Source organism: Bos grunniens, chromosome 17 (genome assembly GCF_055505025.1).
Source record: "Bos grunniens cultivar Pamir isolate PY7600 chromosome 17, Bosgru_T2T1.0, whole genome shotgun sequence".
NCBI lineage: Eukaryota > Metazoa > Chordata > Mammalia > Artiodactyla > Bovidae > Bos > Bos grunniens.
Window position 1 is genome coordinate 69654874 of NC_141181.1, and position 24604 is coordinate 69679477.

The window sequence follows — 24604 nt, forward strand, 5'->3', positions numbered from 1 at the left end:
AGGGGACCCGCCTCGGATGCTCCCGTGCCCAGCGCATCGCTCCCTACTCCGCCCCTTGGGATTCTTTAAGAGGCGGGGCTTGGCCGCCACACGCGGCCCGGGCAAAAGGCTGGGACTCGACTCCGGCGGCGGCGGAGAACGCGTCGGCGCTCCATCTGCTGCGACAACCGCCGCGCCCCGAGCCTGAGCCACGATGAGCGGCAGGGTCGGCGACCTGAGCCCCAAGCAGAAGGAGGCGCTGGCCAAGGTGAGCCTCGCCCCGGCTCGGGCGACGATGGCCGGCTGCTCCTCCGGCGGCGGCGGGGGGCCGGGGAAGGGGCTGGGCGGGGGGGAGCGCGGGTCCGCGGGCGGCCGGCGGAGGGAGCGGCGACCGCCGCCCTGAGCTGCCCGCGGCCGCCGACCCCCACACTCCCTGGCTCCCTCCGCCGGCCGAGGGGACCCCGGGGAAGTTTGGCCGCCCCGGCCCCATCCCCATCCCCGGGTGAGTCCTCGGCGCTGCCATCTGGGAAAGAAGTGGTTGCTTGGGAGCCCACGGAGCCAGCTGGGGGGGTGGGGGTGGGCACAAAGGCAACGTTGATTCGCAGGCACTGGCAGCCGGGCCCGGGGGCAGGGGCAGGGCCCCAGGTTCCCTCCCATTTCCGGGAGGCTTTCCTCTGGCAGAGGCGCAGTGAGTGGTACATGGAAGGGGCCTCCTCCCGAGGGCTCCTTGGGAGACTTGGATGGCTTCTGCTCTGGCCCCCAGGCTGTCTGCGACCTTGGGCACAAGCGGTCCTTCTCTGCTCCCTCCTTGAGGGAAGATATTGAGGAGTTTGGACGAGATGGTGGAGGGGGAGCACCTGCTGGTGCAAAGCCTGGGATCCTACCGGGGCCAGACTGAGTTGGGGTTAGTTTGAGCTGAGACCAGCCCCTCACCCCCAACCCCAACTCCCCTGTCCTGCCCACCCAGCCGCCCTCCCACCCCCAGCCTCCCTGGCTGGGGACTCCGGCTGATGCTTTTCAGGAGGCAAGGAGGTAAGCCTAGCTTTGCCTTGGTGCCTGGACAGAGGAAGGGAACAGCAGTTTCGGAGCCCCACCCTCTCCCACCAGCTGCCCTTGGGGAGAGGAGAGAGTGGCCATTCTTGGAATCGACTGGGTCCAGCCTTAAGGGCTGGAGGCTCCACAGCTGGGCACTTTTCCACTGCTGAGAAACTGGGGGAGGAGGGTTGGCAGACGCCTCCTGCCAGTAATAGTGGGGCTGTGGCATGAGCCCCATGAAGGTGTCCCCGGGCGGGGCCTCCCCATCCCAGGAGGCTGGGGGGTAGGGAGGTTTCAGATATTACTGCTGACCTGCAGGGGAAACCAGGCAGAGAAGGGATTAGGTGGTGATTAAGCTAGGAACCGGGGGCTGGGGAGGGTCCTTGGTAAGGGGTGGCGGCACGCCAGAGTTCCTGGGGTTCTGGGAGCTGTCTGCGGGCTTGGATGGTTCCAGTCCCTGGCTGACCCCAGCAAGGGGCAGAGGTGGTGGGTCCTCATTGGTCCCTCTGTGGCTGCCCTGTAGGTCAGTGACTGGGAGCAGGAGGCTTGGGGACAGCACAGCACGTGGGGGCGTGCTCACGGCCAGGGTCAGAGTGGGCGTGGCCATCCTTGGGGTCACTGTCCAGCTCTTGTTTGGCGCTCGCCGCCCTTTCCCCCTTTGTGGCTTCTGCCTGGAACTGCTCCCTCCACCCGGATTGCTGCCTCTGGAGTCCTTCAAGCTCAAATGCCATTATTATATGAAGACATAGGAGACCACCCCCTTCCTGGCCCCAGTCAGAATCTAACTCTTCCCTCTGCCCCCCAGCACGTTGCTCAGCATCCCATCACTAAAGGGGGAGACCATGGTGGACAGAGTGCCTGCACTGGCCTGGGACAGACCGGGGGGTTTGCTTACCAGCTCTGCTGATTTCTAGCTGTTGACCTTGGGGCCGTCACTTAACCTCTCTGAGCTCTGATTCCTTCGTCTGTAAAATGGGAGCAGTCATACCTCTAGGGACTCTTGAGTGAAGAGTGAATCAGTGCCAAGTTCAATGCTGGGCACACCAGAAATGCTTGGTAAACAGATGCCCTTACGGTGGCACACCCCAGGTTGTCTACTGTGACAGTTATCTAGGGACATGTCTGCCCATCGGCCACAAAGGAGTGTGTAAGTGCCCGCAGCCAGGCCGGGGTGGTGTCATACTTCCTGCCCACCTCCTCTTGCTACCCAGCTCCCACCAGCACAACCCACACAGGGTCCCGAGCCGCCCAGGTGCTTAGCCTGTGTCTGCAGAGTTGCCCCGTACTTAGCAGGAGCCCAGCGAAAGCCTCTATGGAGAGCCCTGGGCAGAGGGTGGTCAGGGTGGGACCTGCCGCTCACCTAGCCGCCTCTCGCTGCAGTTTCGAGAGAATGTCCAGGATGTGCTGCCTGCCCTGCCGAATCCAGACGACTATTTTCTCCTGCGCTGGCTCCGAGGTGAGGGGAGAGGGGCTGCAGGAGGGAGGCTGGGCCAGACGCTTGCTCTGGGTCACAGAAATGGCACCCTCTGGGAACCCTGCCCCTGGCGCTCTCAAAATCTGGAGGATTCAACCTTTAGAACCAAAAGGGTTCTTGATTATTAGATAATTTCAACCCTCCTGTTGGATAGTGTTGGATATTATTGGATAGATAATGACACTGAGGCTCAGAGAGGTGAGGTCACTTGCCCCAGGTCGCACAGTGTTGAGCTGCAGGCAGAGGACCGGAGCCCAGGTTGGCTGGCTCCCAGCCCTGTGCCCTGTCCGTCCACTGGATGAACACACTCTGCCGATGGATGTGAGGAAGCAGGTTGAGGAAACCCCGAGAAAGGCCCCACGCTGGTGGGAAGTTGGAGGCAGAGCTAAGTTCGGAACCAGAGTCTTGGCCGTGGGAGAGGCTGGCCCCTGCTGTGGGAACGGCAGGCTGCCTGCTGCCAGAGGTTCATATATGTCGGAGGGGCAGAGAGCGTGGGGAAATACCATGGGTGGCATTCAGCCCGATCTAGGTTTACAAAACTCCCCTCAAGCCAGCGTCTGGTTCCAGAGCCCTGAGATCTCTCCCAGCTCTGCCTGGCCTGTACCTGGGTCAGGGGTGAACCTCTGTCCTCGGCTCCTGTGTGGGAGGGCAGGACGAGATCGGGTGTCCTGCCTGCTGTAGGGTGGGCCGTAACAGCGCTGTGCAGGTGCTGGTGAAATGTACACGTTTCTGCTAGTGTCGGGTCCGGCTCAACCTCACGCTGCAACTCCTGAAAGCTTTTCTTTCTTCTCCTCTTCTGTGATTCAAGTCAGGTGCCACTCTCTCTCTCTCAATTCTTGTGACATATTTTTCTTTTTCTTCCTTTGTAGAAACTTTATTGCCAGACATAGAAATAATAGAGAACATTTCTCTGTGTTATTTTAGCAGAGATTAAATCAGGACCCAGAATCGTGGTGGTTTAGTTGCTAAGTCGTGTCCGACTCTTGTGACCCCACGGACTGCAGCCCGCCAGGCTCCTCTGTCCATGGGATTCTCCGGGCAAGAATACTAGAGTGGGGATACAGAGTTGTAGCCCCCAGTATTAAAGTTTAAGTCCCGGCCGATTAGTTGTTTATAGACACAGACACGTGCGTCCCCTACGAGTCTTGGGACAGGCGGAGAGACATGATTTTCTGTTTTAGTCCAGGAACTGAATAGCTGGGGCACTCTGGAGACGCTGCTGGCAGGCCTCCCCACCCCGGACAAGTGCCATCAGGAGAGCCCCCTGGGGCTCTGTGCACCTCAGAAAGTGCCACTTGCCATTTCCCCCACCCCCAAAAAAGCTGTGAACCCCTCCTACCTGTGCCCACTCAGAGAGGGTGGGGGGCAGCGAGGGGGGGTGGCGGTGGAGTCAGTCCAGAGTGGGAGAATATTCTGGCCCAGTCTTTACTGAAGGGCCAGCTGCGTGAGGATCAGACACACCTCCCAGCTACCTTGAGGCTGGGAGATAGTGGTTTCAGAGAGCCGTTGAGGTGAACAGCATCGCAGCTCTCTTTTATCTAAGAGAAGCCGGCAGCTGGTTTCCCGGGCACCCCAACCCCCCACCCTGGGATAGCTCCTGTCCCTCTCTTTGCAGGAAGAGGAGTGCAGTCATCCTCATCTGCCAGATGAGAAAACTGGGGCTCAGAGAGGGGAGGGCGCTTACCTGAGGGCACACAGCAAACGTGAAAGAGAATCAGGGCAGCAACCCCGGGCCCCTGGTCCTCAGACCAGCACCCTCTCGGGCAGCCACAGCTGTCCACCCGCCTCTCCGCCTGGCCAAGCTCCGCCTCTTCAAACACAGGACGCATCTCCTCTGCACGTCATTCGTGCCCCACATTTTCCTGGGCAGGAGCTCAGGCCTGGTCAGACTCTACTGTAAATTTCAACTAGGGTTTTTTTGTCCCCTTACTTTTCTTTTCCTTTTTTGCTGTGCTGTGCAGCATGCAAGGGTCTTAGTTCCCTGACCAGGAATCGAACCCAAGCCCTTGGCAGTGAAAGCTCAGAGTCCTAATCACTGGACTGCCAGGGAATTCCGCCCTGCCCCCCCCCCACCTTTTTAAAAGAAACCTTTTTTCTGTCTCCTTTTCATTCTAAAGAAAACATTTGCAAGGCACCTGCCAGCCAGATGTCTTTCTCTAGCCTTAGGTGTGAGAGGGCTTCCCTGACCCGGGCTCAGCTTTCTGCTGGCCCTCGGGCCCTCACACATCACTCTCTGACCACCCACCCTCCCCTCCCCAGTTCTGGGCACGCTAGTGAGGAGGAGGGTCAGATGGCAAGATAAAACCAGGAGGTGGAGGAAACCTGTGAGCCTGGCAGGGCAGGGCTGAGCCTCCTTATTTCCTAGGACTAGGAAGGGATGAAATAAGAACCCAGGACTCCGGCTCCCAGGCCCATCTCTCTGGCCATGCCCTAAGCCGTGCCCTGAGCTGCCCCCTGACCAAGGAGCAGAAGCCCCGGGGAGGCCTCAGGCCCATACTGCCAGAGGCAGTGGCAGCTTGGGGAGGGCCCTTGAAGACCCTGAATATTGGGCCTGAGCCACTAAGGGTTAACTAGAGAGCTTCACTGAGATAAGGGGCTCACAATTCACCACCACTCCTGTTTCCCAGGAAGATGACTTCACAGTTGGGGGTTCCCTCCCTTGCCTGGAGGATCCCCACTTTCAGGTCTGACTGCGTCCCCCCGTCATGACAGCGTGGTGCCTTGTGTCTTCCAAGTGTTTTTAGCTCATTGGGTGATTCAGCCAGAGATGCTGCAATATCTTGTCCAAGGTCAAACAGGAAGAAGGCGGAAGGGCTGAGATGCAAACCCAGATCATATTCCTCTGATAGCTGCCCACCCCCCACTGTCATGACGGCACCTGTAAGGGGACCATGAGAAGGAACTTCCCCAGAGCCAAGGCTGCTTGTTTCTGCAGGCGCAAGTCTGGCCCAAGTGACGGGCGTGGCTTTGGGCATATCTCTTGTTGCATCCTTTGGGTGCAGGAGAGTGGACTGTGTTTCAGGGCAGCAGAGTCAGGGAATGTGCCCGGCCGCTCCCAGAGAGCAGTGATTAAGGGGCCGGTGGCAGTCCAGAGGGCAGCCTGTCTGGCCCAGGTCCCGGGGCTGTCAGCAGATCTGAATGTCGATGTGACCCACAGAGGACATCAAGCTGGGAGGGGCAGTTCATAGGCCGCATGGCAAAATTGCCCACAATGTGGATCTCAGAAGCTCTTTAAGAAATGCAATGTGGCTGACCATAACAAGATGAAATCTGATAGGGAGAGATCCAGAAAACCGCCTCTTAGCCTGTGGGATAGAGGCTTCTCAGTAGCCCAGGTGAAAAGGATTTGGGGGTTTCAGTTGACGGGAAGCTGCACTTGAGTTAAGGACCTGGCCTCTTGCTGAGAAAGTTCTTAGGCTTAATTGGAGAAGGGTAGATAACACCTGTGCTCTGGCTCACACACATTAGGAGAGGCGCTGGGAAACTGGAAAACCTCCAAAGGGAAGTGGATGGACTTGACACCAAGCTATGCCGGATGGTTAAAGGATCCACGGATGGGCAGCATGTTGGCAGGCGGGGACTCAGGGTGGCAGCACAGAATTTTCTTGGAAGGGTTGTCACGTGGCTGAGGAAGCACCCCCTCCTCTCTGAGGGTCTCTGCAGAAGGGTCTCTGCTCAGAACAACAGTGAGGGGCAAGTGCATGTAGCTGCCTGGATTGTCTGGGAGCAGGTGGCCTTGGTGAGCCTTTGTGTTGAACCGTGAGCAGGACAGCGTGTCGAGGTTTGTGCATGAGATAGAGTTGACCCAGTTCAGTTCAGTTCAGTCGCTCAGTTGTGTCCAACTCTTTGTGACCCCATGGACTGCAGCACACCAGGCTTCCCTGTCCATCACCAACTCCCCGAGCTTGCTCAAGCTCATGTCCATTGAGTCAATGATGCCATCCAACCATCTCATCCTCTGTCATCTCCTTCTCCTCCTGCTCTCAGTCTTTCCCAGCATCAGGGTCTTTTCCAGTGAGTCAGTTCTCATCAGATGGCCAAAGCATTGGAATTTCAGCTTCAGCAGCAGTCCTTCCAATGAATATTCAGGACTGATCACCTTTAGGATGGACTGGTTGGATCTCCTTGCTGTCCAAGGGACTCTCAAGAGTCTTCTCCAACACCACAGTTCAAAGGCATCAGTTCTTCAGCGCTGAACCGTTGAGCCAGGGGAACTCTGATTCTGAAACTTTCTGGGAATCCTGGGAGGAGGAGGGTCCTCTGTCCCCCTGGGGTATGCGTGGGCCCTTTGATGAGTGGAGGCTCATCACCGCCACCCCCATCCTACTGGAATGTACTGCCAGTCCTGCCCCAGATTACAGGCAGCTGTGTTCATCTTTGAACCCAAGGTCAAGTTCTCAGCACTGAGTGTTAGACCCTGCAGGAGATTAGCTTTTTGGAAGGAGAAGGCTAAATGATAAGGGAGTCCAGGGTTCGCTTTTCCTAAGAGGAGATAAGATCCTTCACTTGATTGCATCCACTAGGAGAGAGCTCTTTTGACCCTGAACTTGCAGGGCTGCTCCCACCTGCCCTGAGCCTTGACCTGTTCTTCCTGCAAGCCCAGGGGTCGAGGTGCTCCCCAAACCCTCAGTGAGTGTCCTCACCCCACCTCCGCACGCAGGGTGATCTAAGAGCCCCCAGGACCCCAGCACAGGAGCAGGACAGTCTCTTAGTCCTCAGTGCCCAAGCTACTGGCCTAATTGTTGTCCGTGTTTCCCTGTTACAGCAAGAAACTTCAACCTGCAGAAATCCGAGGCCATGCTCCGGAAGGTGAGACCCTTGGTTGCTTCTCTTCCTGCCCATCGGAATCACACCGTGCCCGGACTTCTATCCAGCCCTCCCACCCTGATCACAGCCTGTACTGCCTTATCCTGGGGGACAAAGTTCAGTCCCTTCCCGGGAAGCAGAGCTTTCATAGTTCTGGGCCAACCAGGAATTACAATCTGTGCTGCTGAGACCTTGGAAACAGGCACTGCCTTCTCTTCCTGCCAGTGGCTTTCTCGTGACTTACCTGTGGTCCGTGCTGCCACCCGTTGCTAGATGCCTGTTAAGGGCAGCCCCCTCCCCTGCCCCGCTTTATTAAAGTCCCGATTATGTGTTTGCAGCACGTGGAGTTCCGGAAGCAAAAGGACATTGACAACATCATGAGCTGGCAGCCTCCAGAGGTGAGGACAGATTATGCCGCCCCACCCCACGTGAGGAGGTCGGTTACAGCCATAGCCTGTATCCTGCATCCACAGGACTGGGACCCTCAGACGAAAGGTCTGACAAGGCCGAAAGTTGACCGATGGCTCAGCGTGTAAAGAATCCGCCTGCAATGCAGGTGACAAAGGAGACTCAGGTTCTGTCCCTGAGTGGGGAAGATCCCCTGGAGGAGGAAATGGCAACCCACTCCAGTATTCTTGCATGGAGAATGCCATGGACACAGGAACCCGGTGGGCTACAGTCCATAGGGTCACAAAGAGTCAGACACGCCCGAGGGACTGCTGTAGGACAGTACGGTACCCCATGTGAGGGCTGTCAGGGCCAGAGTCCTGGAACTGTGGGCCTGGGGCCTTCAGAGGAAAGGTCTGACGATGCCGAGTCACTGAATGAGTATCCTTGGCACCCAGGGGAGGATAAACCCAGAGGAAGGCCCTGGACATGGGGAAGGGGTGGCTGCCCTGGGTCTGCTGACCAGGCGCCCCTCCGTCTTGGCCCAGGTGGTGCAGCAGTACCTGTCAGGGGGCATGTGCGGTTACGACTTGGAAGGCTCCCCCATCTGGTACGACATCATTGGTCCCCTGGACGCCAAGGGTCTGCTCCTCTCGGCCAGCAAGCAGGACTTGTTCAAGACCAAGATGCGGGACTGTGAGCTGCTGCTGCAGGAATGTGTCCGCCAGACCGAGAAGGTGAGGGGGCCAGCATGGCCGAAGAGGGGTTTGCCCAGTGGAGTCGGTCACGCCGGAGCCTGGATGTCACACATGGCTTGAAGTGCAGCCTCAGGGCTCAGGCCCTGATGTGTGGATTTCATTGACCAGTGAAATTACAGAGTTTTAGGGACTGACCTGTGTTTCCAGATTTCATTTTTTTTTTCCAAGTAAGGACTGAGGAAACACTTACCAGCTATTATTGCCATAATTAAGCCCCAAACTATAGGGAGGGTGTCGTCTCAGAACAAGGGGTAGAACTTCAGGACTTGCCTGGCAGTCCAGTGGTTAAGACTCCCTGTTTCCACTTCAGGGGGTGGGGGTTCAATCCCTGGTTGGGGAAGTTCAGCATGGTGCAGTCAGGAAAAAAAAAAGAGACAGTCCTTTGATTTATTTTTCTTTCTTTGTCATTTTTTAATTTATGGAAGTATGATGATACATTTACAGGAGACTTAGAAAGTACAGAACAAAGTTAACTACAGTTTCACTGTATATTGCAATTACTGTTTTAAGTAGATAAATTAAGATTTTTAGTTAGAATTTCAATATCAGACTCTTCAGAAACTAATGGAAAAGTAGAAAGATATGGATGGATGGATGGTTTAGTCGCTAAGTCATGTCCGACTCTTGCGATCCCACGGACTGTAGCCTGCCAGGCTCCTCTGCCCATGGGATTCTCCAGGCAAGAATACTGGCGTGGGTTGCCATTTCCTTCTCCAGTAGAAGGATACAGTAGACGAAAAAGCACTATGAACCAATTCAACATAATTAAGATTTATACAGTTTTCACACAACAGCAGGATATGAATTCTATTCAAGTTCCCATAGACTATAAACCAGGAGACACTGGAACATACAAAGGGACATAAAACAAGGTGCAAAAATTTCATGGTATAAAGGTATTGAAATCATACAGAGTCTGGTCTCTTAACACTGTGGAATCTGTGTTAGAAATCAGTATCAAACAAGATTTGAAAACAACCCACATATTTTCAAGTGCAGTGTGACATTCATCACGAGAGATCTTTGACTCAGCCGTTGAAAGAAGAGGCAATCCTTTAAACTGAGTGAAGTAAAAATATACTATGTTGTCGTTGCTTTTCTCCTGCTGCCTGGGCATCAGTGGAGTCTTTGTCGGGACCACCCTATCCTTGGACGATTATTTGGGTGCCGCTGGTGTCAGTGAGCTCAGATTCTGTGCTTGTCTAACTCAATTCAGACAGAGAGAAGGACAGCTGACTCTCTTACAGGAAAAAGACTGAAGAGCAAGCTGGAGCCGCCACGGTCTTCTCTCTTTCCCTCCTCCTCAGTCGTCGTAAACATGCAGTCAAATGATGTGATAGGTTTGGGGACATTTCAGCAGTGTCTTCCATGGTCACTGAGCACCTAGTGTGTGCCGAGGCATCGAGAGGAGCGTTAGATGGGGATGCCCCTTTAGGGCTCCTGTTGGCCGGAGAGCATCCGTGCCTGCGAGCTACGTGGCCATGTGGAGTGCAGAGGAAAGGGAGCTGCAGAACCAGGTCAAGCTGCAGAATGGAAGGGGCTTCAGATGTCATCTCGGTCTACCCAGTCATTTCCTGGATGACAGCAGGGCGATCTAGACGGGAAGGGACCTTGTCTAGGCCACAGTTCCGGCCTGGGGGTAATTATCCTGATTTGGAAAACTCTAGGTCTGGCCCTGCCCAGATCTGGTTGCAGTGTGGGCACAAGGCACAATCAGTGTTTCCCCTGAACCGGGGTGGCCTTCGGTGTGTGTTTCTGGGGGCGGGGCCGTGTGATGTGACTTTCTGCTCTTGTCCCCCTGCAGATGGGGAAGAAGATAGAGGCCACCACCCTGATCTATGACTGCGAGGGCCTGGGTCTCAAGCATCTCTGGAAGCCGGCCGTGGAGGCCTATGGGGAGGTGAGGGCCAGGGCTGGGGTGGGGTGGGAGGGTGAGAGATGGGGGTGCTCGGAGGCCCTGTGGGGTGGGGGAGGCGGGAGGAAGCAGAGCCTCTCTCCTTGGCGCAGTTCTGAGCCCGCTGAATTCTTTCCACAGTTTCTTTGCATGTTTGAGGAAAATTATCCCGAAACGCTGAAGCGTCTTTTTATCGTTAAAGGTAAGTTGGGAACTACCTGTGATGAAGCCAAATGGGAAGGAGGGGCCGAAAATGTTCCTGGGACAAATTCGGGGGAGAATAAACATAGAATGAGCCAAAGGTCAGGGTGGCGGTCTTGGGACACGTTCCAAAGACTGACCTGTGACTACACAGACGGCTTCATAATTCGCATGGCTTTTAGCATTTACCTCCTTGGAGCCTCCCAGCCTGGTGAGGAAGTTGGAGCATTCCACCCGTACAGATAGGCCAGCTGAACTTCACACAGGCTGCCTACGTGGGCTCCATGGTCCCGGGAGCGTGTGGCCCGATGCTGGAGGCCGTGATGGACATGGTTAGGGATGCAGGGGGTCCTCACGTGGCAATGGTTAGGGATGCTCTGGGGCTCACATGCCCTGGTCTCTATTGTAGCCCCCAAGCTGTTCCCTGTGGCCTACAACCTCGTCAAACCCTTCCTGAGTGAGGACACTCGTAAGAAGATCCAGGTCTTGGGAGGTGAGTAGCCCATTCTCTCTGAACCATGGCTGCGTGGCAGCACCCCCACGGGGAATGGCGTCATAGGGAAGGCCCGAGCCGCCGGGGCCAAGGCTCCCTCTTCTGGTTGGGGCGCAGTGGCACCCCGGAAGCAGGCTGGGCCCCAGCAAGGGGCTTCTTCCTCTTTGTTTTCATGAGAACTCTTCCTGTAACACTCTGGGGAAAATCAAAGGTGAATGAAATGGCAGCCCTCATTCTCAGTGAGCTTGCAATAAAGCAGGACAGGGCCCTTTAAGAGAAAGCTGGGACACAAGCCAGAAGAGGCCCTGGACGCGGCCGAGCAGGGGGTCCCAGGAGCAGAGCAGGGGGTCCCAGGAGCAGAGCCAGCCGCGTTGCACAGGCTCCTGCTGTGCGCCCGGCCCTGAACTCAATAGGTGTCAAGGCCACAGAGGGAAGACAGAGTCCCTTAAAGAGCTGGTGGCCTCTCGGGAAAGGGAGACACAAACAGCTGTATCAAGCGTGAGCATGCGTGTGTGCTCAATCGCGTCCGACTCTGTGAGACCCCATGAACCGCAGCCCACCAGGCTCCTCTGTCCATGGTATTCTCCAGGCAAGAATACTGGAGTGGGTTGCCACTTCCTTGTCCAGGGGATCTTCCCAACCCAGGGATCGAACCCACATCTTCTGCGTTTCCGGCATTGGCAGGTGGATTCTTTACCACTGAGCCACCTGGGTAAAACCACAGCAGTGTGTGACGTTACATGTAAAAGGGAAGAGCCCATGGGGACACTGAATGGGGCACTCAGCCTGCCCAGCCTGGGTAGGGGCGATGCCTCCCTCAGCTACGAGCTATAGAGTGAGTCGGGCGGCTGGATAAAGCGAGGCAGCAAGCCGTTGGGCAGAGAGAAGGGCGCTTAGCAAAGACTTTGCACACTGTGGCAAAGGTGGCTGTAGCGTGCACCGCAGGGTGTGGCAAGAGATGATATGGGAAGGGAGCCGGGTGCCAGGAGCTGGATGGCAGAGAACCCAGGGCACTGGCACTGACTCTGGCAGGCTCCTGGGCACTGGAGAGGAGTTCTAATCGGGGGGCAGGGTAGGTGCCAAGATCTGATTCTCTGTTGATTGTGAGGAACGAGATACCATTTTTGCACCCCACAGCCAAAGTCCGCACGCGTGGAGTTGAAAGGCTGAGCCGGGCTGGGGACGGTAGGGACAGAGAGGAGGGGATGGACTTCAGACTTCTGTAGGAAGTGGAACTCAATTGGCTGGAGGTAGGAAGGGAGAAAGATAAATCTAGAATGGCTCCCTGGGGTCTGGCACGAGTGACCGAGCATTGCAGTCACTTCCACTGGGGAATAACACAACCAGAAGAAAAAGCTCCAGGTTGAATTTGAGGAGACTGTGAGATGTACAGATGTTGGGGAGGCCTGGGCCTAAAGCTTAGGGACAGACTCCAGTTAGGAGTTCTGGGACTTTTCAGAAAGAGGGTCAACCCTGAAGGAAATCAACCCTGAATATTCACTGGAAAGACTGATGCTGAAGCTCTAGTACTCTGGCCATCTGATCCGAAGAGCTGACTCATTGGAAAAGACCCTGATGCTGGGAAAGATTGAAGTCAAAAGAAGGGGGTGACAGATGATGAGATGGTTAAATAGCGTCACTGACTCAACGGACATGAATCTGAGCAAACTCTGGGAGGTGGTGGAGGACAGGGAAGCCGGGTGTGCGGCAGTCCACGGGGTTGCAAAGAGTTGGACACGACATAGCGATGGAGGAACAACAAAGACAAAGGCAGATGAGACCCTGAGAAGGACATGAGACTAGTCGCCCACAGAACAGAGGCTGACCGTGCGGGATATCCAGGCTCGAGGGCAGGCAGAGAAAGAGGAGCCTGCCAGGGAGATGGAGAAGTGGTTGGCGGGGAAGCCGGTGGACGTCGGGCCAAGGGAAAGCCAAGAGGGAAGATGCTTGGGAATCAAGGCAGCCAGGGACAAGCAGGGGGCGAGTCTGGCTGGAGTATGACGTGGAGGGGTGGGAGAAAAGCCTAGAAAAGTAGATCGGCTTCATGGGTGGCTTAAGACCACCTGTGGAGTTGAATTTGCTGCTGCTGCTGCTAAGGCGCGTCAGTTGTGTCCGACTCTATGCGACCCCATAGATGGCAGCCCGCCAGACTCCGCTGTCCCTGGGATTCTCCAGGCAAGAACATTGGAGTGGGTTGCCATTTCCTTCTCCAGTGCAAGAAAGTGAAAAGTGAAAGTCGCTCAGTCGTGTCCAACGCTTGGCGACCCCATGGACTGCAGCCTACCAGGCTCCTCCGTCCATGGGATTTTTCCAGACAAGTGTACTGGAGTGGGTTACCATTGCCTTCTCCAGAGTTGAACTTGAGGGGGAAGAAAGGGAATTAATTGTGAAGGCTTCTGAATGCTCACCTTCAGGCACCACATTGAACGCAGAAGTTTTGCAAACACGTGCTGAGGCCTGGGTGTGGCACAGAGCAGTCTGGAGGGCACAGGACCTCTGGCTGTTGGTGCTGGCTCTGGCGCAAGGAGTGCTGTCCTTATTGCCTCAGTTCCTGTCTGTAAGATGGGAAGAATGCTCCTGGCCGGACTCCAACCCTCCAGCTGAGCTGGGGGAAGAAAAAGTCTGAGCGAAAGGCTCTTGATGAGTTTTGGCTCTTCTGTGGCTGCCGCCCACCACGTGCGTGAGCCCAGCTCTGGTTCCTGGCAGCGGCTGCGGAGGAGGTTCAGTATGTTCCCACCCACACCTGAAACCCTTTCAGCCGAACCCGCCTTGGGCTGGGAAGGCACAGATCTTCAACAGAGAGGAGGCAGAAATTCGCCCCGGGCTGCAGCTTAGCACAGATGGAAGCACCCCGAGACCGGGCACCCCGAGGCCGGGCACAGGGCCCTGGAGTTGCTTAGTCGCAGGTCTTTAAATCCCTGCGGCTGGGAGCCCCCGGACTGTGCTCGTGGGTTTCCAGGCCGCACTGGCCACACAGGATGCTGCAGGTACCCTGTGACTCGGAGCTGCTGCCTGTGTCTGGTGTTTGTAGTCAGCACGGAGAGGTTCCCAGGATCAAGACACTGTCCTCTGGCTGACACTCGTTTAGGAATCTGAAATGGCAGAGAAGTGGATCTCAGCCTTAGTTGCACCTGAGGCCACCTCTCCTACCAGGAAAGGGTTTGATTACTAAAATAAGAGAAAAAAAAAAACACCCCAAATCACCGGTTGCCCCAGACAGCCTAAACAAGAGCAGAAGTGAAAGTGTGCCTGGGGGTAAAGCCAAGGGACCTCGCTTAAGAGGTTAGTCTACAGTGACGCATTCATTCAGTCATGATTGAGCACAGAGGGTGATGGGGGACGAGACCCCTGGTCGGGCCCTCACGTCGGTCTAACCAGGGCAGAGCGCGTTGACTCAGGCCCTCCTGCCTGACGCACGTGCCGTGCCCTCTGCATGGAATGCCCTTCCCTTTGTTCCTTCCTGCTTGCACTTCAGACGTTTGTATCCCTTTCCTGGGAGTGATGCTATACTCTCCTAAGGATAGGGCACTTTACAGTTTAGGACAAACACCTCCTCAAGTGCTTAGTTCACTTCCCTCCCACCATGATCTTGCAAGGCAGCAGGGGGACCTAGGCTCAGAGCAAAGTGGCTTGCCTCAGGTTGACCAGCTGGCCAGAGGCCATGGGGACATGACTCTGCTCTTGTTTCCTGGTACAGCATAGGGCAGTCCTCTGGGTGATGGCCCATCTCGAACCCCCTGAAGAGCTGTGTGCACGTCCTGTGCTCCCAGGGCCCGTGTTTGGTGTGCAGGGGTGGACGGGTTTTGTTCTGCCTCTTGTGTGTAGACTGCCTGGGCTGTGATGAAATCCTGCCTAGTGCTGATCCTTTTTTTTTTTCTCCTTCCTTCCCTCTCCTGCCAGCAAACTGGAAGGAGGTTTTGCTGAAATATATCAGCCCTGACCAGTTGCCTGTGGAGTATGGGGGCACCATGACTGACCCTGATGGAAACCCCAAATGTAAATCCAAGGTATGGGCTTCCCCAGGGGGACTGGAGGTGACCAGGGAATCCCTGGCTCCAGTGCTTGTTCCAGCTCATTCCGTGCCCCACTTCTAGATCAACTACGGGGGTGACATCCCCAAGAAGTATTACGTGCGGGACCAGGTGAAGCAGCAGTATGAGCACAGCGTGCAGATTTCCCGGGGCTCCTCCCACCAAGTGGAGTATGAGATCCTCTTCCCGGGCTGTGTCCTCAGGTAAGGTCCTGGACCCTCCCAGGAGACCGGAGCTTGCCGCCCTAGGTGGCGGTCGGAGGGCTGGGGTGGGAGAAGCCTTGGTGACAGGACCCTAGAGAGGGCACGTGCAGATGGAGTCATGTCTGAGTGGGTGGTTGTCCCCTGCAGGTGGCAGTTCATGTCGGACGGTTCGGACATCGGTTTTGGGATTTTCCTGAAGACTAAGGTGGGGGAGCGGCAGCGGGCCGGGGAGATGAGGGAGGTGCTGCCCAGCCAGAGGTACAACGCCCACCTTGTGCCCGAGGATGGGAGCCTCACCTGCAGCGATCCTGGCATCTGTGAGTCCCTCAAAGCCCCTGCTCTAGCTGTCTGCCTGTGAGGTCCCTCTTTCTCCCTGGATTTCAGCTCACAGATGGTTAGCTCTAGAAGCAGAATGCCATCAGTTCCACCCTCTCTTGCTAGGATGGAGGGGTGAGAGGGCAGGCTCAAGGTGACCCAGCTGGTTAACAGCAGGGTAGGACTCTGACCTGATGCTCCCAGGTAAAGGTGAGTCACAGTGCTGGGTGCTTGCAAGGGTTCAGAACACCTGCTCTCTGGTTCCAGGTCTCCCTGGGCTGTGACTGCCGCTATCAGACGTTTCCGGGGGATGCCCCTTCCCCAGACATCAGAGAGGCAGAACAGGCTGGGCAGGTGCAGGGATCACAGGGTGAGCAGAACCCAGCCTTGACTCTGCTGAGCTTCACTCATCCAGCTTGATCAAAAAGTGACCACAGAACATGAACAGGAAGTTTACTCAAGAGGAATAAAAATGGTAAATCGGCATGGGAAAGGTGCTTAACCTCCCTTAGCTTTGCAATATTGGTCAAATTCCATTTGACTCAGCAATTCTACATCTGAAAATTTATCCTACAGAAATATTTATACAAGGACACAAAGATATAGGTACACAGATGTTCCTAGCAGTTTGGGATACTGACGATAAGTTAAATGGCTTTATTAAATAAATTATGGTCCGTCTATACAGTAGAATATAATATCACATTAAAGAGAATAAAGTGATGGATAAGATATCTGAAACTGAAAGTGAAGTCACTCAGTTGTGTCTGACTCTTTGCAACCCCATGGGAGCCTGTAGCCCACCAGGCTCCTCTGTCCATGGGACTTTCCAGGCAAGAGTGGGTTGCCATTTCCTTCTCCAGGGGATCTTCCCGACCCAGGGATCAAACCCAGGTCTCCTGCATTGCAGGCAGACTCTTAACATGTTTAAAAAAAAAAAAATAAGGCATGAGACATACCATATATGGTATATCCTCACTTTGACTAAAATAAAAAGTCAAAAGAAGTCTGTGGATTCTATGCTAACGCTAGTGGTGGTTATCTCTGGGAACTTAAGAAAACATAGAGGGCTTATGTTTTTTCTATACTGGTTCTGCAAATACAGTTTATGTTACAAAGAACATGTACTATATTTCTAGGCAGAAAAATCACACATACACACACAGAAAACCCCCCTCAAATCTCCAGTTTCCTCTGTCTGAGCCGAGGAGCCAGGCATGGAAAATCAGTAACAGTAAGGGCTTTGTCATCAAGCTGCAATAGACTTGACCACTGACTAGTCCTTAGGCCAGTGACTTGGCCTCCCTGAACTTCAGTCCCCCGATTGCTACAATGGGGATCAGATTCTCTACCTCATGGGGACACCTGATGATGAAATGTGATCAGGTCTGTGCAGCACTTAGCATCATACCTGCTGTATGGCACTCAGCACACCCTGGCCCCCATTATTATTTATTAGGGCAAGACCCGGAGGAGATAGTGCCGGAGAGGGGAGAAGCCCTGCACCCTGTTTCCATGGCAACACCACCAGTTCTGAACTAGTCCCACAGATGTCTCTGTCTCTGTACTTGTCCACACCACCGCCCAAACCTCAGATCCGTGTCCTCCCCCGCAGCCCAGGCAACCTCAGTCTCTACCGCCCCCTCCTCACAGATGCTCTGTGGTCTGGCTCCCCAGGGAGGAGAGCTATGCTTGTTAGCGAGCTGCTGGGTCCTGAGGGAGAAGGCGGTATACCTTGCATCAGGCATCAGGTGAGCGCCAGCCCAGACACTGTCGTCCTCGGGGCGTAAAGCACTTCGTCCATGCAAGCCCGAGCTTCTTTATTTTAAAGGACAGGGAAGCTGGGGTATAGAGGTATACTGTCCCACAGTGTGGTGTGCGTAGACACCAAGAGTCAGATACAGGCAAGAAATGGGGCAGGATCTCGTGACCACAGACTACCCTAGAGATGGTCACGTGACAGAGGAGAGAGCACGGTCCCAGACCCAGGAAGTGATTGGCCCGAGCCCAGGAGCAGAGCCCAGCCCATTTTCCATCACTGCCCACTGCCTCTCTGTAGTACCACGTAGGACCATGAACTCTTTAACATAATCAGGCTTAGGTTTGCAAATCCCAGATTTTAGTTCCTCGTGGATATGTTGTCAGATGGAGTGTTTACCTGCCTGCGGGGCCTTGACTGGGAGCTTTGTATCGTCCGTTCTCAGGAGGCACAGAGCCCTAGCATCCACGCCCCCTGCCCAGGTTTAAAGACAGCGTGGTGGGGTCAGCTGTTGCCCAGGCCATGGCCAAGGTTAGAGCTGAGCCTCTGAGAACCCGATATTAGGTTACAAGCTGACCTGTGGGAGGTGATGCCTTGGGGGAACCAGGCAACCCTCTGTAAAGTAGAGCATAACCACCCAGTGGAGAAATTACAGCTCTGAGTCCAATGGTAGGAGCCCACGAACCCTCCCTGGGTCCAATGGTAGGAGCCCACGAACCCTCCCTGGGCTGTGCCGGTCATTTCCCAAGTATATTCAAAGTTTGAACTAATTCCACTTTGTTTTCCTCCCAACTAATATATCCTGAGGCCCTGAGTGTAGAGTACTTGTCTAGGAAAGAATAAGATTCAGAAAAAAAAAAAGATCTGAACTCTGTCTGCTGGGAGTGTGCAGTGTGGTCAGAGAGCTGAAACATGTAGGGAGATTAAACAGCTCAGCTGGGCACCAGGAGACCTGGTTCTGAGTCCAGCTTTGCAAGTAACCCTCCAGGTGTTTTGAGCAACTGCCTCTAAGTAATTAGATTTTGCTCTTTTTTTCCTTAAAATGAGGGGAGTAGGCTAGAGCAGGAGATCTTAATCTGGGGTCTGTGGCTCCCCAGAGCAGTGCTTTTAAATCTTAAAGACAAACCATCTCCCTTTTATAATAGTATCTAATGTCTCCTCTACTATCCTGAAATGAAATTCATACATATTATAACCCACCTACACAACATAACTAAAAATTTAATACACTCTCCTATCTGGAATATAGGGCTTCCCTGGTGGCCCAGACATTAAAAACAGACTGTCTGCAATGCAGTAGACCTGGGTTCGATCCCTGGGTTGGAAAGATCCCCTGGAGAAGGGAATGGCTACTCACTCCAGTATTCTTGCCTGGAGAATTCTATGGGCAGAGGAGCCTAGTGGGCTACAGTCTATGGGGTTGCATAGAATTGGACATGACTGAGCAACTAACTGGAGAAGGCAATGGCAACCCACTCCGGTATTCTCGCCTGGAAAATCCCATGGACAGAGGAGCCTGGTAGGCTACAGTCCATGGGGTCGCTAAGAGTCGGACATGACTGAGCGACTTCACATTCACTTTTCACTGTCATGCATTGGAGAAGGAAATGGCAACCCACTCCAGTGTTCTTGCCTGGAGAATCCCAGGGACGGGGGAGCCTGGTGGGCTGCCATCTATGGGGTCGCACAGGGTCGGACACGACTGAAGCGACTTAGCAGCAGCAGCAGCAGAGCAACTAACACTGTCATTTTAATCTGGAATATAAAAGAGAAATTAAAGGACACTAATTGAGACTCTTTCACGAATGAGAGGGCACGGTTACCCCCCAGCACCTGTCTTCAGAATGGTAACCTTCCTACTGGGAACCACTGCCCCAGAGGGTCCATGATGGGCTCCGTGGGATCTGAAATTGTATGCTGTCAGATTCTCAGCCCTGACATTGTATGCCCTCAGATTTTGTAGGGATCAGTTCCCCTACAAAAGTGAAGAAGCCCTAGCCTGGAGGATCTCTGGGGCCTCTACGAGTCTGTGAGTACATAATTAGTGTCAAAATGAACCACTGCAATTCATGACCTCCACTTCCCTCAGGCCTGGGCCTAAGAACAGCCCTTTCCTTGTTTCTGAGGGCAGAATGTCATGCTAGGCAGAGTCATCTCAGCCCTGGTGCTTGGTCCAAGGAGCTCAAAGACTTCTCCTCTAGCATGACTGACTCTGGTTGCTAAGGCTCTGTCATCCAGGGCAGAGAGGAAGTCTCCTTCTTTCCAGAGGCACCATTGGTCCTGAAGAACTCTGGCACAGAGAGAAAATTGATGACTGTTATTACTCAGTCCATACCATGAAGAAAAGGGTGGGTGGTATGTCTACCCTTGGGTTAAACTATGCATTTTATCCAGGGTCAGAAAAGGGGAAGATTACATCTCAGGATTAAATACACAGGGTATTTTTTGGCTGGGAAAAGTGAGAGAAGACAAGGATGCGGAAAGAGCAGAGCCAGTGTTTTTGTTTTCCCACCCTGTTCTTTGGAAGGGGTGTTTGACTGGAATGGAACAACTCAAAAAAAGAAGGGTTAGATTAAAAGCAGTCTGTTTGTTGGCCAAGGCTTGGAAGCCTTCTCTGCCAACTGCATGCCCATTTTCTCTCTCCCAAAGAAATCACTAACAGGTCTTGTGAATTATCCTACCAAATATTTTCCATCCCTTTAGGAGCATTACATGTCTCCATAATATATAGGACATGTGCCCACACATACACATTCATAGGAATTAACATCTGTCATTCAGTGTATATTTGAAGGAGTTTTGACACTGTAAAATTAGTCAGTGTAGGTGGGCCAAATAACAAAGACAAAAAAATTTTTTTTTTTTACATATATTAACAAAAAGGGCTTCCCCAGTGGCTCAGCGGTAACAAATCCACCTGCAGTGCAGGAGATGTGGGTTCAATCCCTGGGTCGGGAAGATCCCCTGGAGGAGGGCATGGCAGCCCACTCCAGTAATCCTGCCTGGAGAATCCCATGGACTGAGGAGCCTGGTGGGCTACAGTCCTTAGGGTCGCAGAGCTGGATATGTCTAAGCAGCTAAGCACTCACCGATACTAACAAAAATGTTGTAAACAGTCTATAGACTATTCTGCAGTTTGCTTTTTTGGCCTAAGGATATATTGTCAACGGTTTCCCTGGTTAATTCTCATGAAGCTCACCTCCTTTTTATCCAGTATAGTATTTCAATAAAAACTTTTAAAGCAGTTCTCCTTTGAACATTTTAGTTTTCCTCATCTTTTATGATTACAGATAGGGGTGCATTGAGCATCTTTGTCCATTTATCTTTCTGTGGGATAAATTTCTGGTTCAAAAAGTTTGCCTAAAAAAAGGGTTGCCTATTTTACTTTTTTCAGAAAATGAACAGGACTGGGCTTTCCAGGGCCCAAGTCAGGCAGCAGTGCAGACCAGAGGGAAATTCCAGCTCCATCCCTTCCTCACATGTGACATAGTAACTTCCTGTTTCTATAAAACAAGACTAACGTTGAACTCAAGAGTTCCCATGAATAATATAGATTGCCAACCCTTTCCTGAGTCATAGGAATAGCCGTTGTCGCCATTACTATCATTATTTTAACAAGTACTGCTGCTACTAACTCTGCTCCCCGCCTTGCAAGACCCAGTTCAAGCTCTAACTCCTTTAAAAAGCTTTTCTCATGATTTCAGTCTATAGGGCCCCCTCCTTCCAAGCTGTTAACAGATGTGACTGTCTCTGCCACTTATCTGGCACTTGGCATGTTCTTTTTCCCTCTTGATGAACATCTTGTAACCACCTAGTCTGGGTTTCAGAAGGTTCAGGACCATCACTGTGCCACCTTCGTCCTCATTACCTACCACACTGACTTGCTCAGTCAACAAATAGCGCTGTCTCTAAGCTCTGTGGGGCTGCCTGAGTGTCTGTCTTTTTGCCTCCCCTCAGATGTCCTGCGGTTTGACAACACCTACAGTTTCATTCACGCAAAGAAGGTCAGTTTCACCGTGGAGGTCCTGCTTCCAGACAAAGCCTCAGAAGAGAAGATGCAACAGTTGGGGGCAGTCACCCCAAAGTAATGCCTACCCCCACAGCAGGCCTGGCTCCCTCAGTGTCTCCCCATCAGTTTCTGCCCCTTGTAATGGTCATTTCCCCGGCACTCAGACACCCAGAAAAACTGGGCTAGAAGAAGGACCTTGGGGCTGGATCTGGGGAGCCTTCATTTGAGAATAAGAAAGACCGGGAGAGTAGCTGGAGTGGGTCTCCTTGCCTCTCATATTACTAAGGAGTCCCAGGGGTTGGGCACCGAGATAGTATCTGCCTTGTAAACTGTGCCAACTTCACCTGTCCAGTGTCAGCTGAGACAGGAAGGCAGGTGCCATGGGGTGGCAGGGAAGAAATTAGGAAAAAGGGGAGAGACTGAGACCTAACACTAAAGGGAAGCCAGCTGCAGGGGGTGGGAACTTGCTCCCAAATGAACATGGAAATCTAGATCGTAATGAATAGCAAGGTAGCCAGTTCCTAGAGTTATGGTGGGGGTTCTGAGGCTCTTCTGCCCTTTGTCTCCGAGGCTGGGCTCTTGGCTTTTCCCAGGTCTTGGAAAGTGGCCTGAATCAGCACAGATCTTCCCCTTTAATGGTGAGAGGCAGGCCTCTCCCTCACCTCGAGGAATTCAGCAACCCCTGGGTCCCGCTAGCTGCCTCTTTGATTACTAATGATTGTCAGTGACTCAGAGCTTCCTGGGACGGTGAGCTTTGGTATCCAGCCACTGTCCTCAGATGCAAACAGAGCGCAGGGAAGTCACCTCCCGAGATCCCAGCTCTGGGAAGGGCCAGAGAGGCTGGTGGTGGGTGCGAGTTCGGAGGCTTCCACCCCTATTTTTAGTGCCGCCAGGCTTTCATCAATTAACTCTCCATTTGAGCACCCCACCCAAAAGTGACAGCTGGGATCAAAGCAGTGAGGGCGCTGAATCTCCCAGGGGGCCCGACAGCCCACTTCCTGACTGACCTGAGCGAGGCCTTAGCAGTCCCGTCTCTGGGAGGCACATGGTGGGTGCCGCGGGTTCTTGGTGCCTGCTGGGGAGGCTTCCACGGCAGGGGCTCAGGGCAGCCACAGATAGCCTCGCGGGCCCCCACCCCCTCCGCCCACGGTGACAGGCAGGGATGGCCACGGTGGGTAGGGGGCGGTTAGGAGTGGCGGCTCGGCGACCAGGGGCTGCAGGTCACAGGCCCTGCGGGCGATCACGACCCTTAACCCAGTCCCAGGTTTTCCAAACGGACACCAGGTCCTGGGCTGCACAGAGCCGGGGAAGGCTCCCTGCCCCGGCCCTCACTGCCTGGGGCATTCCTTCCGCTCAGAAACCCAGGCCCTGGCCCAGCCTGGGGAGATGGTCTGGCCAAGCTGAGGGAGCGGGAGTAGGGGGGAGGCTGGCGCCGACAGGAGGCCCGAGGCCGCACAGGCCCCAGCCAGACCCCTCAGGAGGACATCCCGACCTTTGTTTACAACGCTCTGTTAGGAAAAGTAGCCAATGAATAAAGAACGTTCAGCGCGCAGAGCGCGTAAGTCTGTGCCCTCTGTCTCGCTCCTCACACTTCCTCACTCAGGCAAACTTCCGCCTCAGGACTACCCGCCAATCAGCGGGGCGCACGCGCAGAGCCACCTGCTACACTCGCGTGAGCGCCCCCACGGCCAGCTCGTCCCCAGATTGGCCCGGCAGGTGGGCTGTCTTCCGCCATCATTGCTAAGGGCACTAATGGTCCTCCTGATTGCCTTCACGGTCAGGGAGGAGGCCCCGCCTCGCTCCGCTCCGGCTTCTCCAAGCAGCTACCTAGTGTGGGTCCGGCGAGCGCGCGCACAGCTTGTGGTGGGCCTGGATTGGGAGGGTGGTGGCGAAGCGACGATCACGTGGCGTTAGAGACCGTCTCCTAATTCCGCGCAGGCATTACCAGTGTTTCCGGGGCCGGGGATCGCCTTTGGTTCCCGAGCCCAGCTTCCTGCAAGATCCCGCTGACCTGGCTGCCCTACACGATCCTACAATGATAAAGCCTCCCAGGGCTGAAAACGGCTCTCAATGGGAGGCTGTGCTCTTTGTTTGATAATAATAAAGCGAATTCTTTAATGAGCATTTCCTGGGTACCAGGCCACAGCCCTGTGCTTACCTCTTAAGAGTTACTGCAAGGATTCAAGGAAACAATCATAGATGCAGAGCGCTTAGAAAGCCTGATACGCTCAGTAAATATTGGCTACTTTTCATTTCTTCAGACCTGGCTGACAGTTCATAGGTGGCACAACTGGGATTTGAACCCAGGAGTGCCTGTGTTGAAAGGCTATGCCTTTGTTTGCGGATACCCAACCCCGCTCCCCAAGGGAGTCACAGAGCTTTAGTGAAGTGCGCTTATTCCTCACGTGGGTAAACGGGTCCAGGTGGCGAAGAGTTTCCTCTTTAGTGATCAATAACCCCATGTCCTGGGATTCTGTTCCGCTCATTTCCCCGAAGTTTTGTACCCCAACTCTGTTTCCCTGGCCTCATTCCTTTATTGTTCATTCGAGGTCCTGCCCGGAAGGAGGGCAGCCTAGTGAGACCCCAGTGCTTGAGAGCACGGGCCCTGCGGGGAAGGGTCTCCAATACGAGTTCAAGCAGCGACTTCGCTGGGGGTCCAGTGGTTAAAACTCTGTCACACTTCAATGTAGCGGGTGGGCCCCATTCCTGCTTGTGCAGCTAACATCCCACATTCCCCGGCACAGCCGGGAAAAAAAAGTTCAAACACCCTCCTCAGCGGGGCTCTCACCGTTCACCACCCCTGCCTTAGGAGCATGGGAACTGGAGCTGCGCTGCCTGGAATCAAATGCCGGTTTCACTACTCAGCAGTTTTTTGTCCTGGGGAAGTGATCTATTTTTTCTGTCTCTATTCCTCATCTGCAAAATGGAGTGGGATGGGGGTGGGGGAGGCTGGTGGGAAGGTTTAAAAGAAGCAATTCATCTACTCTTTAGCCAATGGTCTGGCCCGTAGTAAATTCAATCAGCGATGACTGTGTAATTAATCCTGGAAATCGTCCCAGAAGTAAACCTGTCCTGTTCCTCACTTAACAAATGAATAAAGCGAGGCTCAGAGAGGTTACAGGCTCTTGCCCAAGGTCACATAGCTGTGCTGCGCAGCATCCCGTATTTGAATCGCCTTTCTTTGGCTCCAACACCACAGTTAGTGGTGGAAGAGGATGGTGCCGATCTCTCAACTCCAGAGAAAGCCGTGAAGAAAATTA

The 24604-nt window shown here is 54.1% G+C and overlaps 1 protein-coding gene and 1 long non-coding RNA gene across 4 annotated transcripts; one reads left to right on the plus strand and one right to left on the minus strand.

Annotated features, from left to right (window-relative positions):
• Positions 1–113: 113 nt before the first annotated feature.
• SEC14L2 (SEC14 like lipid binding 2) lies at positions 114–22896 on the plus strand. 3 transcript variants are annotated; one of them, XM_086348707.1, is made up of 12 exons: positions 114–247; positions 2395–2470; positions 7254–7297; positions 7633–7692; positions 8230–8418; positions 10244–10339; positions 10475–10535; positions 10944–11027; positions 14928–15034; positions 15122–15261; positions 15409–15578; positions 21293–22896. In XM_086348707.1, the coding sequence occupies exons 1-12, from the start codon at positions 194–196 to the stop codon at positions 21421–21423; spliced, it is 1212 nt and encodes a 403-aa protein (XP_086204833.1). In that variant the 5' UTR covers positions 114–193; the 3' UTR covers positions 21424–22896. The 3 variants fall into 3 exon arrangements, with proteins under 3 accessions (XP_086204833.1, XP_086204835.1, XP_086204836.1); XM_086348709.1 differs by lacking the exon at positions 114–247 and adding an exon at positions 641–1011; XM_086348710.1 differs by lacking the exon at positions 114–247 and adding an exon at positions 864–883.
• LOC147355755 (uncharacterized) lies at positions 8826–22488 on the minus strand. Its single transcript, XR_015144763.1, has 3 exons — positions 22352–22488; positions 13436–14119; positions 8826–11222 (listed from the first exon to the last, which is right to left on the minus strand). It is a non-coding gene; the product is annotated as an uncharacterized LOC147355755 (long non-coding RNA).
• Positions 22897–24604: the final 1708 nt, after the last annotated feature.